This window comes from Sorex araneus, chromosome X (assembly GCF_027595985.1).
Source record: "Sorex araneus isolate mSorAra2 chromosome X, mSorAra2.pri, whole genome shotgun sequence".
Taxonomy (NCBI): Eukaryota; Metazoa; Chordata; class Mammalia; order Eulipotyphla; family Soricidae; genus Sorex; species Sorex araneus.
The window spans coordinates 139,265,030-139,277,656 of NC_073313.1; the positions used below are offsets into that span (position 1 = coordinate 139,265,030).

Genomic DNA, 12,627 nt, shown 5'->3' on the forward strand with positions numbered 1-12,627 from the left:
ACAGCGGCAGTTTTTGGGTATCCAGAAACATGAAGACACCATCAGGCTGCAGATGCACTCGCCCTGTTGGTACAGGTCGACCTACTGGTGGCCTATCGAATCAACTTCAACTCTAGAATTGTATCACTGTTGTGGCTTTTGTCTGCGTTAAAATAAATTTAAAATTTTAAAAAGAAAACTTATAGAACTATTTTTTTTAGAAAATGTAATTACAAATGTTTTCTTTTTATATTCCTTACTATGAATTTATAACTTTGGTTAAAAGTGTAGCCTTTTGCCTCTCTGGGATATATTCCCAGCTGCACATGTTTGTTCATCGCAGCACTGTTTACAATAGCCAGAATCTGGAAAAAACCCGAATGCCCCAGAACGGATGACTGGTTGAAGAAACTTTGGTACATCTATACAATGGAATACTATGCAGCTGTTAGAAAAAAGGAGGTCAAGAATTTTGTAGTTAAGTGGATGGGCATGAAAAGTTTCATGCTGAGTGAAATGAGTCAGAAAGAGAGAGACAGACATAGAAAGATTGCACTCATCTATGGTATATAGAATAACAGAGTGGGAGACTATCACCTAAGAACTGTAGAAATAAGTACCAGGAGGTTGACTCCATGGCTTCGAGGCTGGCCTCACGTTCCGGGGAAAGGTCAACTCAGAGAAGCGATCACCAACTACATTGTAGTCGAAGGCCATGTGGGGGAAGTGAGTTGCGGGCTGAATGAGGGCTAGAGACTGAGCACAGCGGCCACTCAACACCTTTATTGCAAACCACAACAGCTAATTAGAGAGAGAGAACAGAAGGGAATGCCTTGCCACAGTGGCAGGGTGGGGTGGGGGGGAGATGGGATTGGGGAGGGTGGGAGGGATGCTGGGTTTATTTGTGGTGGAGAGTGGGCACTGGTGAAGGGATGGGTTCCCGAACTTTGTATGAGGGAAGTATAAGCACAAAAGTGTATAAATCTGTAACTGTACCCTCACGGTGATTCTCTAATTAAAAATAAATAAAATTTAAAAAAAAAAGTGTAGCCTTTTGTACGAATTTGGATTCTAATCTTAGCTCTGTTACTTATTACCTGCGTAAGTCACTTGACTGCAGTTTTTAACTTTTGTACTTTATTTTCTGGGATTCCACGCCAGGCTGTTTTAACTGAGGCCACCCCAGAGGGGAGCAGGTGAGAACCCTCCCCGCCCCAAGGTTCCCAACCCTGGCAGCCGACCTCCACTACCCAACTGCCATGCTCCAGGCCACTTTATGGACCACGTGGCCACACATTATAAGACACTTCCTACCCATTTTCCGTAATTATCACACCATATTTGATGGAGTTCAGACAGTAGGCAACAAATCATAGAGAGTTATAGCAAACTCCCCGTGGTGTATTAATTTGCCAAAACCAGTGACAGTGAAGGGTCTCATTCCCCTGACCCTGAAAGAGCCTTCTCCACTGTTGGGAAGGGTGAGTAAAGAGAGGCTTCTAAAATCTCAGGGCTAGGACGAATGGGGATGTTACTGAGACCACTTGAGAAAATCGATGATCAACAGGATGTCTACTGCTGCTGCTGCTGCTGATGATGATGATTTTATATATGTGTGTGTGTGTGTGTGTGTATACACACACACATACACACCTCAGAGAGCCTGACAAGCTCTCGGTAGAGTATCCCGCCCACATGGGAGAGCCTGGCAAGCTACCTCTGGCGTATTTGATATGCCAAAAACAGTAATGATAGGTCTCATTTCCCTGACCCTGAAAGAGCCTCCAATCGTTGGGAAGGACGAGTAAGGAGAGGCTGCTAAAATCTCAGGGCTGGGAGGAATAGAGATGTTACTGGTGCCCACTCGAGTAAATTGACGAGCAACAGGATGACAGTGATACAGTGACTTTATTTTCTATAAAGTACAAGGATCAATGAAAATAATAGTGTAAGATTTATAGGTTAGCATCTGGTTCATTGCCACTTCCAATAGAGAATAAAATTAGTTTGCAGTACAGTACTGGGGTACTATTTAAACTTCCTCTCCCAGACTCCTGGGATATATGCTTTGAGGAAATGTTTTTTTTTTCTAGTTTCAAATTAGTTTTACTTATTAGGCAGTTGCAGTAATGAAAATTTTAACTACACATCCCAAATTTAGGATTGTCCAGGTTTTTTTTTTTTATTTTTTTTTATAGTTTATTTTTAATTAGTGAGTCAACGTGAGGGTACAGTTACAGATTTATACATTTTTGTGCTCATGTTTCTCCCTTACAAAGTTTGATAACCCATCCCTTCACCAGTGCCCATTCTCCACCACCAGTAAACCCAACATCCCACCCCCCCTTCCCAGTCCCGTCTCCCCCCACCCCACCCTGCCACTATGGCAGGGAATTCCCTTTTGTTCTCTCTCTCTGGTTAGGTGTTGTGGTTTGCAATAACGGTGTTGAGTGGCCATTGCGTTCAGTCTCTAGTCTATATTTGGCCCGCATCATCTTTCCCCCACATGACCAACAACCACATTTTACTTGCTGTTCCCTTCTCTGAGTTGCCCAGAATGAGAGAACAGCCTCCAAGCCATGGTGACAACCTCCTGGTACTTATTTCTACTATTCTTGGGTGTTCGTCTTATAGTCTATTATTCTATATTCCACAGATGAGTGCAATCTTTCTATGTCTGTCTCTCTCTTTCTGACTCATTTCACTTAGCATGATACTTTCCATGTAGATCCACTTATATGCAAACGTCATGACCTCATTTTTTCTAACAGCTGCATAGTATTCCATTGTATATATGTACCAAAGTTTCTTCAACCAGTCATCTGTTCTAGGGCACTCGGGTTTTTTCCAGATTCTGCCTATTGTAAACAGTGCTGCGGTGAACATATAAGTGCATATGTCACTTCGACTATACTTTTTGGCTTTTCTGGGATATATTCCCAGCAGTGGTATTGCTGGGTCAAATGGGAGCTCAACCTCAAGTTTTTTTTTTTTTTTTTTTTTTTTTTTGCTTTTTGGGTCACACCTGGCGATGCACAGGGGTTACTCCTGGCTTTGCACTCAGGAATTACCCCTGGCCGTGCTCAGGGGACCATATGGGATGCTGGGATTTGAACCCGGGTCGGCCGCGTGCAAGGCAAACGCCCTACCCGCTGTGCTATCTCTCCAGCCCCTCAACCTCAAGTTTTTTGAGAGTCGTCCATACTGTTTTCCAAAAGGGCTGAACTAGCCGGCATTCCCACCAGCAGTGTAGAAGGGTCCCTTTCTCCCCACATCCTCTCCAACAGCGGTTGCTTTTGTTCTTTTGGATGTGTGCTAGCCTCTGTGGTGTGAGGTGGTATCTCATGGTTGTTTTGATCTGCATCTCTCTGACGATTAGTGATGTAGAGCACTTTTTCATGTGTCTTTTGGCCATTCGTATCTCTTCCTTGGTAAAGTTTCTGTTCATTTCTTCGCCCCATTTTTTGATGGGGTTGGATGTTTTCTTCTTGTAGAGTTCAACCAGTGCTTTATATACCCTTGATATCAACCCCTTATCTGATGGGTATTGTGTAAATATCCTTTCCCATTCTGTAGATAGTCTTTGTATTCTGGTCGCTGTTTCTTTTGCGGTGCAGAAGCTTTTTAGTTTAATGTAGTCCCATTTGTTGATCTCTGTTTTTACTAGATTGCTTAGTTCCGTGTCATCTTTGAAGATACCTTTATCTTCAATATCCTGGAGGGTTTTGCCTACCTTGTCTTCAATGTACCTTATGGTTTGTGGTCTGATGTTGAGGTCCTTAATCCATTTTGATCTGACTTTTGTGCATGGTGACAGATCGAGTTCTAAGCCCATTTTTTTGCATGTGGTTGTCCAGTTGTGCCAGCACCATTTGTTAAAGAGACTTTCCTTGCTCCACTTCACATCTCTTGCACCTTTATCAAAGATTAGATGATCATACATTTGAGGTTGTATGTGGGGATATTCCACCCTGTTCCATTGGTCTGCAGTTCTGCTTTTGTTCCAGTACCATGCTGTTTTAATTGTTACCACTTTGTAGTAGAGTTTAAGGTTGGGAAGGGTGATGCCTCCCATCATCTTTTTCCCAAGAATTGTTTTAGCTATCCGTGGGCGTTTATTGTTTCATATAAATTTCAGGATTGCTTGTTCCGCTTCTTTGAAGAATGCCATGGGTATCCCCATAGGGATCGCGTTAAATCTGTATAATGCTTTGGGGAGTATTGCCATTTTGACAATGTTTATTCTCCCTATCCATGAGCAGGGGATATTTTTCCATTTCCTCATGTCCTCTTTTATTTCATGAAGTAGCGTTTTATAGTTTTCTTTGTAGAGGTCCTTTACTTCTTTAGTTAAGCTGATTCCAAGGTATTTGATTTTCTGGGGCACAATTGTGAATGGGATTGCTTTTTTCATGTCCCTTTCCTCTGTCGCTTTGAGGAAATGTTTTGAGAAGCACTGTCATAGACCGAGTTGTAGTTCTTAGCCCTGATCCTTTCACTTTTTAGAATTTAGAATTTTAGAGTTTAGGACTTAATGTGTCTTGTAACCTCTTAGAAGCCCTAAATAGAACTCAAAGCTGCTGGGGAAGTAGCTATACGGCCTACCTATTTATTGCCACCTGCTTATAGACATAGGTGCATATATGTGTAGCATATACTTAGCTATTGTCATTGCCTTTTATTCAAATAGTTTTTTTTTTCATTTTTGCGTCACACCCAGTGATGCACATAGGTTACTCCTTTCTTTTGCACTCAGGAATTACTCTTGGCAATGCTTGGGGGACCATATGGGATTCTGGGAATCAAACCCTTGTTGGCTGCTTGCAAGGATTATGCCCAACCCACTGTACTATTGCTCCAGCCCCTCAAATAGTGTTTTTTTCAAATGTAGTTTGCATTTGGTAGTGATGACTTGCTAATAGTATGTTGGTTATTTTTGCCAGGACTTTGGGATATGGGAACGTGGAGACAAGACGAATCAAGGTATTTCAGAACTGAATGCCAGTTCAGTTGGCATGGCAAAGGTAATTTTGTTTGCTTTTTTGTACCAAGTTTGGGTAAGAGAGACCTTGGCTATAGATAAAAATTGAACATAAATCTACCCCATTGATTAAATGAATTTTTTCTTTAAACACAGGCAAAATTTAGAATTTACCAGTGATTTATGGATATGTATGTTAAAACTTTTTTTATAAGCTCCAGATTTATGTATTGAACCCCTTTTGATGCATTTCTCTACTAATTATATTTCACAAAGACCTCAAAGAACATATTTTAAATTAAACTCATCATCTCTACCTTTACAAAAACAAACAAAAGGAGGCTCTTATTTCTCAAGATTACTGACAAAATTTGAGATCAGTTATGTATCTCTTTCACAGTTCTTCATCTCCACATCATCCTCTTCATCATCATTATTGCTTTCCTACTTTTTTCCTTTTCATTTTCACTCCCACTGCCATCATTCTAATTTTTGTTTTCTCTGGAAACAAGAAGGCATAAAATAAATAGATGGAATATTATTAATCCTATCAAATAAAATGATGAATATTTGTGTTATGACTCACCTACTGAAGGGTAAATTTTCATAGACTAATTTTTTATGAGAGCATGTTTTATTGAACCCAAATTACCTAAAACATTATCATTTGAACAAGCAATAGACAGAAGAAAGGCTAACAAGAGATTTTTGCCTATTTTTTGCACTAGATCTTTCGATCCTAGTTCCTCCTACCTCCCTGCATTGGCGCTCCCCGAGGCCTGCGCTAATAGTCATGGAATGCTTCACTCTTTAAAATATTCGGAGGGGATGGAACGATAGCACAGTGGGTAGGGCATTTGCTTTGCACGCTGCCAACCCGGGTTCGATTTCCAGCATCCCATATGGTCCCCTGAGCATCACCAGGAGTGGTTCCTGAGTGCAGAGTCAGGAGTGACCACTGTGCATCGCCAGGTGTGACCCAAAAAGCAAAAATAAATAAATAAATAAAATATTAGGAGATGGAGGGCTTCACTCTTTAAAGCATTCTTTTGTTCCAAGTGTTAAATTCTTTTGGAATTCAGACTAAGTTTCTTTTTTTAGCATTAACAATATTTATTTAGATATTTGGGATTATAAGTTTTACTAGAATGGCAAAGATTTTTTGAAACTGCAGTTCTAGTCTTTTGGTTAGAATTTAAAGTCAAATATTAAAAGTAATCATTTTAACCTTGTCTACCTTACTCAGTTAATAATCACTAGTGCAAGAGTTGTATCCAGGTCTGAGCCAGAGTCTGAGCCATTTTATTTCAATTTTAAACAAAGCAGTCATCATGACCCTGAAATTCAGCAACAGAAGAAAATTGAGAATAAACTGATTTTAAAGATGGTAAATTTTCTGAGGTCTCAAAATACCTCTTTTTTAAAATTAATTTATTTTTTAATTGAGTTACCGTGAGAACAGTTACAGGGCTTTTAGGATCGAGTCTCAGTCATACTATACTCAAACACCCATCCCTTCACCAGTGCACATCTTCCACCACCAATAATCCCAGCATACCCCTCCTCCCACTCCCCCCTGCCTGTGTGGCAGATGATTTTCACTTTACTCTTTCCTTACTTTGATCCTTACTTACATTCAGTTTTCGACAGGAAACTCACTATCATTATTTGGTGTTTTACCCTCAACAGTCAGACCTGTCGGAATGGCATCATTAGATTGTATGTTTTCTATTGTTGGTAACAAAGAGCAGAAGATGTTGCATGGTCGCGAAATCGGCCGCCTGGATTTGGAATTCTGGTATTAAGTCCAGAGGTATTTCTGCCAGCAGCTGCTGCATTCAGAGATTGGTTTCTGTGGCGCTGGGATCATGGCTGTTCAGGAGCGGAGGAGCTGTCCATGGGCGACCGCTTGGGGTCTCATTTGGGCAGGAGGCAGGGCCGGTTCTGCCTCCCCCATCGCAAGATTCCCCATGCATCCCGTCCCATCACTGCAAACTCCTACCTCTCTGTCCAATTGGTTCTGAACGTTGACGGTCGCCATGCTGTCCAGGGGGGAAAAGGCCAAGGGACAGAAACCCTTCCCCTCCCGTAGCTTAGTTCAGAGTCCAGGAGTATATCTGCCAGCAGCCGCTGCATTCTGAGATTGGTTTCTGTGCCTCTGAGATAATGGATGCTCAGGGGTGGCGGAACCATTCCTGAGCATATATTTCGTATATCAGGAAAGGTCACTTAAGCGGCCTGAGCATTGCTAGGTGTGACGCAAAAAAAGAAAAAAAAACCTTTGTAGTGGAAGGAATACTACAGCTTTCATCTTGTTTCTGGGATGGCTGTCATCCAAAATATAATAATTTCATATATAACATAAATGAAAAGTTTAATTTAAATTTTCCAGAATTCTTGGCTCGCTAAAGAAAGAAGTTAACAGAGTCCTTTCTCAGTGCCAGCCATACTGGCAGACTGGAATGGGGTGGGGAATCTGGGACCATTGGTTGGAAAATTACACTGATGAAAGGACGGGTGCTGGAACATTGCATAACTGAAATTGAATTCTGAACAACTTTTTTATTGAATCATCGTGAGATAGAGCATTACAAAGTTGTTCGTGATTTCATTTCAGTCATACAATGTCATGAAAGAGTTTGCAAATGTGTCTATCACTGTGATTCAACTAAAAAATAAGTATGTGGGAAAATATTTAAAAGAAAGACAAACCTCCCCAGAGTTCTTTCTTCTGTCTCCTTCTTTCTTTCCCTTGCCTCCTTTAATGCAGACTTTGGCTTTATAACATTCAGTCAAGTAGGATACTCCATTAGAGAAGAAATTTACATTTGGAAAAATAGGTAGAAATAAATGCAAAGTATTTATTTTTAATGGGCTTATGGAAATTCCCAACTTCCCTGGAGAATAAAAATAATGCATGTAGACTTTTGAAGTCTTAGGGAAGAAATAGTATAGATTTTAGGAAATGCCATTTAGAAAATAATGATTCATACGATTCATTTATAAAACGTGCTAGGAAGGCAGAGTATTTTTCCAGCCTAGTTGGTCATTCTGCTTCACAGAATATCCTGATAAGAGTGGGTTGGGGATGTAAGTGGGTTGGGGACATCATCAAGTTTTCCAGAGTGAGAAAGGTTTTCCCTGATTGATGAGAAAGAAAAATGTCTTTAAGAAAGTTCCTCCTGATCAAATTATATAAGAGGAAGGAGATCCCATAGGCCCTTAGGAATAACACATGTTAGTGTATTCTGTTCTATTGAAGATACTCAAAATTTCATGGTATGCACTGGTGATTGGTATAGAGGGGGCAGAAATACATATCATTCTGATGTTAAAGTTGTTCTTTTCTATCTTTACTTCTCACAGGCTGCCCTGGAAGCATTAGATGAACTTGACCTGTTTGGAGTGAAGGGTGGGCCCCAGTCAGTTATCCACGTCCTGGCTGATGAAGTTCAACACTGTCAGGTAAAAGAATAATATACTGTGTTATATAAAGATTTTATTGTCGATGAAAGATAATTACCACTGTGTAGAGGAAAGGAAAACTTTATTTTCAGAGTCAAACCTGAGGGCTAGCCCAGGGGAAAATAATCTGGCAAGAAAAATCTCTTGTCAAACTACTCTCCACGCATCTCACCACCTCCTACCACCTAGTTTATATACTATTGGATTAGGTTACAGATAATACAGAGTTGCAACAGGTGGGCATGCCTCAATAAAAAAATAGATATTAAAGTAGTGATTAAAAGTAGTAAAAATCTTAAGCAAGCATATGGTCATTTCTTAACATCTTTCTAGAATAAGAAATGTATACTTGAACTCAAGGAATTGTTAGTTTTGTGGCAGATGCAAACAGTGTGTTAAGAAATACAAGAACATGATGGCCACTCAATACCTCTATTGCAAAGTACAACACCCAAAAGGAGAGAGAACAAAGGGGAATGCCCTGCCACAGAGGCAGGGTGGGGTGGTGGGGGATGGGGTGGGGGTGGTGAGAGGAATACTGGGATCATTGGTGGAGGTGAATGGGCACTGGTGGAGGGATGGGTAAACGATCACTGTATGAGTAAAATGCAAACACAAAAGTTCATAAGTTTGTAAATACATCACAGTGATTCTCTGTAAAAAACTAAAGCACACTGAGGGGCGCGTGCACTCTCGGGCTCTCCGGGCAGCTCTGTCACACCCACGTTCAGTGCTCTGGAACCGCTGTGTGTGCTGTCGGTCAAGGGCAAGCGACTGAAGTAAGAAGACCAAGCTGGTTGCTGATTAGTTACCGTTTATTCAATCTTCCATCTTTCTCATCTCCCGCACTCCCAGCTCCATCCTCTCTCTGCATCTACTGCAGCCTCTCTGGCTTCTCGGTCTTTCCTGCTACATCTCTCTCCCACCTTGCCCTCTAGGCTACACCCAGCCAGGTAGCAAAATCAACATAAGAAAGCCCTTCCTGAGGGCAGGGCATTCCAAAGCCCTTCCTGACTCTTAAGGTTTTTTCCTTTCCTTAGTCCAAACACTTATTAACATCTTAACACTAGTTATTTTTGGATGGACATAGCAAGAGGTACATTGAGGCTTGCAAGGCAGCTCTCCTGGCAACATCTTGCCACAGACTCAGACCACAGCACTCAGGCCAGATTAATCATTCCTCCCCCTAGCAGGGTCCAAATCTAGTTATCACTGTTTGGATCATGACAGCATTTGTCCATGATCAAGCTCTTAACTTATAGTTAAGCATTAGGCACTTTGGCCAGGCCCATCTCGATGCCAGGGTAGCACACAACTCACTGCTTGCCCTGGGTCCGTCTCGTCCCTCGTCGGGACCCTGCTTTTCGGGATGCTAAGAAGTAAGGGCAGCTGAGGCTTAGTAAGGGCAGCTGAGAGAACAGATGTCTAGGAGGAAAATATCATATAGAGTCAAATGACTCCCAGGGAGCATTTGCAAAGTCTTCCTGTGTCCATACAAAAAAGACATTGCTCTGAATAAACTATGCAAAGGAGTCAAGGAGAAGAGAAAAACAATATTTACAAGTCAACAGAACACTAAGAAAGAAGTTACAAATAAACAAAGAGGAATGGGAGCACTGTGATGGGAGTAACCCAATAAACCTAAACTACCTGAGGCTATGTAATCCTACAATTCTCTAATAAAAAATTAAAGAAAAAGAAAAAAGAAAGACACGAACAGGGCTGGAGAGAGAACTCAATGGGCTGGAGTGCATCATTTGCATGTAGGAGACCAAGATTTGATCCATGAAACCACATGATCATTCACCCTACGAGCATCCCTTGAGAACCACAGTATATGGTCCCCAAGAACCATCAGTGTGTCCCCCCAAAAAAAAAACAAAATAGAAGAAGAAGAAATGCAAGAGTAAGAAGATTAAATGTATCATAAAGATTGTCTGTTGGGGAGGGGCAGGGCCTGGATAATACAGTAGGGAGGGCGTTTGTCTAGCACAGGGCCAACCTGAGTTTGATCTCTGGCATCCCATATGGTTCCCCAAGCACCGCTAGGAGTAGTAATTCCTGAGTGCAGAGCCAGGAGTAACCCCTGAGCATCACCGGGTGTGACCCAGAAAACCAAAAAAATGAAAAAGAATGTCTTTTTTGAACTGGAAAGATGGCTTAGATAGCATGCATGCCTGACATGCAAAAGGCCTTGAATAAGATCCCTAGAACCTCATGATCTCCCTAGAACTTCCAGGTATAGTCATGATAGCCCTCAGTACTGCTGAGGAATTTCCCCCAAACCCAAATAATAAACATACCTCTTTTGTGTGTGCACAGGCCTGATTTCTTCAACCTTTTATTCTCTTCATTCTGCCACAGTATTGGGGCTGGAATGTAGATGGGGAAAAACTACACAGTATTTCACAATTTTATGTATGACTTAAACCTCTGCTATTTTCCTTTTATTTTGTGCCCAGATTTGAATATATTATTCTATGTCACTGTCACTGTCATCCCGTTTCTCATTGATTTCCTCGAGCAGGCACAAGTAACGTCCATTATGAGACTTGTTGATACTACTTTCGGAATATCGGATACGCCACGAGGAGCTTGTCAGGCTCTGCCGTGGGGGGTGGAGGAATCGAACCCGGGTTGGCTGCATGCAAGGCAAATGCCCTACTCGCTGTGCTATCCTTCCAGCCCATTATTTCATGTATTATTATTTGTTTATTTATTATTATTATTATTATTATTTAAAATTTTCCCCTTTTTATTGATTCACCATGAAGTACAGTAACAAAGGTTTTATATTTGAGCTTCGATCATACAATCATCAGACACCCATCCCTTTACCAGTGCATGTTTTCCACCACCAAAATCCCCGGTATCCCCCCATCCCCATTCCACAATTACCCCTGCCTGTGTGGCAGATAGTTTGCACAATATTCTTTTTCTCTATTTTGGTCACCTTTTATAGTTCGAAATCAGTCCCACCACCACTCATACCTGCCGAAAAGGTATTGCTTGACAATGTGCTTTGTATTGCTTATTATGGATATAGTATAATGTCACATGGCCGTGAGAATGACCGCGTGCTCTAGGAATTCTAAAAGTTTAATAATTAGGGTCTGGAGAGGTTGCTGCAGCAAGTTGCTCGGATCAGAGATTTGTTTGTGTGATTCTGGATCATGGCTGTGAGGGAGCTTAAGTAGATGGTGGCCGTATGTGGGTATCATCTCAGAGTCCTGTCTGGCAGTGGGGGGAGGGGTGGAGAAGGGCCGACTCCTCCCCTGTCAAATGAGGCCTGGCGTTTGATGCCACCACCACCCAGTACCTGGGAGCTTTTGCTGAGTTCTAGACAATGGTGGCCTCCAGGATTCCTAGTGGGTAGGCGGAGGGATGGCACCTGACCCCGTCTGGAGTGGCCCGGTGAAAGTGGCCTATTGCAAAGTCCAGAGCCATCTCTGCAGCAAGTTGCTCGGGTTTGAGATTCGTTTGTGTGTCTATTCCATGTATTTTTACCTAACTTAGATTCAACTTTGAAGGGGTCTTGAATGGTGGTAATACATCATCTGAGTTATGACAATATTTCCAGAAGCCTTATCAAGCAAACCATGCTGAAATAAGCCTGAGGTATCCTGGACTGTAACTAGATCATACTAAAGTTCTATTATTCAGGGTTATAAAGAGATCATGTCATGCTATATGAAATGCACTTCGTGGGTTTTGCTTCTGTATATTTTATTTCTAAATATAGCCAAAGAACAAGAGGTGACTGATTTTTTGAGTGTTCTTATGGTGGTTCTGAAGTACTCTCATCTCCCCAGTTGGCTCTTTGGTAAATGTTTGAGATTAAACAGTGTAAATGGTATTACATATTTTCATTTTGTTTTGCATTTTTCTCTGTTGGAAGATTAAGATTCTTTTCACTGACAAAATTATGTTTTTTCCTCTTCTCAAATTCTAATTAGATGCCAACAGTGTTTTAGTGAATATAAGCTCACTTTATAATTTTATTTTATTCCCACCACTTTATTTAAATATCGTGGTTTATGAAGTTGTTCATGATGATTTGTTAAAGGCATTCATTGTTCCAACACCAATCCCACCACCACTGTCACCTTCTCTCCACCATTGTCTTCATTTCCCAATCAACCCTCAAGCCTTCCCCCATAGCAGGCCAGCAATAATTTATTTTATATTGCTTGTTACCAATA

At 41.3% G+C, this 12,627-nt stretch overlaps 1 protein-coding gene across 1 annotated transcript in view; it reads left to right on the forward strand.

Annotated features, from left to right (window-relative positions):
- The window catches only part of PHKA1 (phosphorylase kinase regulatory subunit alpha 1), a 167,791-nt gene that overhangs the window by 41,020 nt on the left and 114,144 nt on the right, over window positions 1–12,627 (forward strand). Inside the window, exons 6-7 of the mRNA XM_055121487.1 lie at window positions 4,923–5,003; window positions 8,327–8,425. Of these exons, the coding sequence (XP_054977462.1) occupies window positions 4,923–5,003; window positions 8,327–8,425 (180 nt within the window). The remainder of the gene's footprint in view (window positions 1–4,922; window positions 5,004–8,326; window positions 8,426–12,627) is intronic.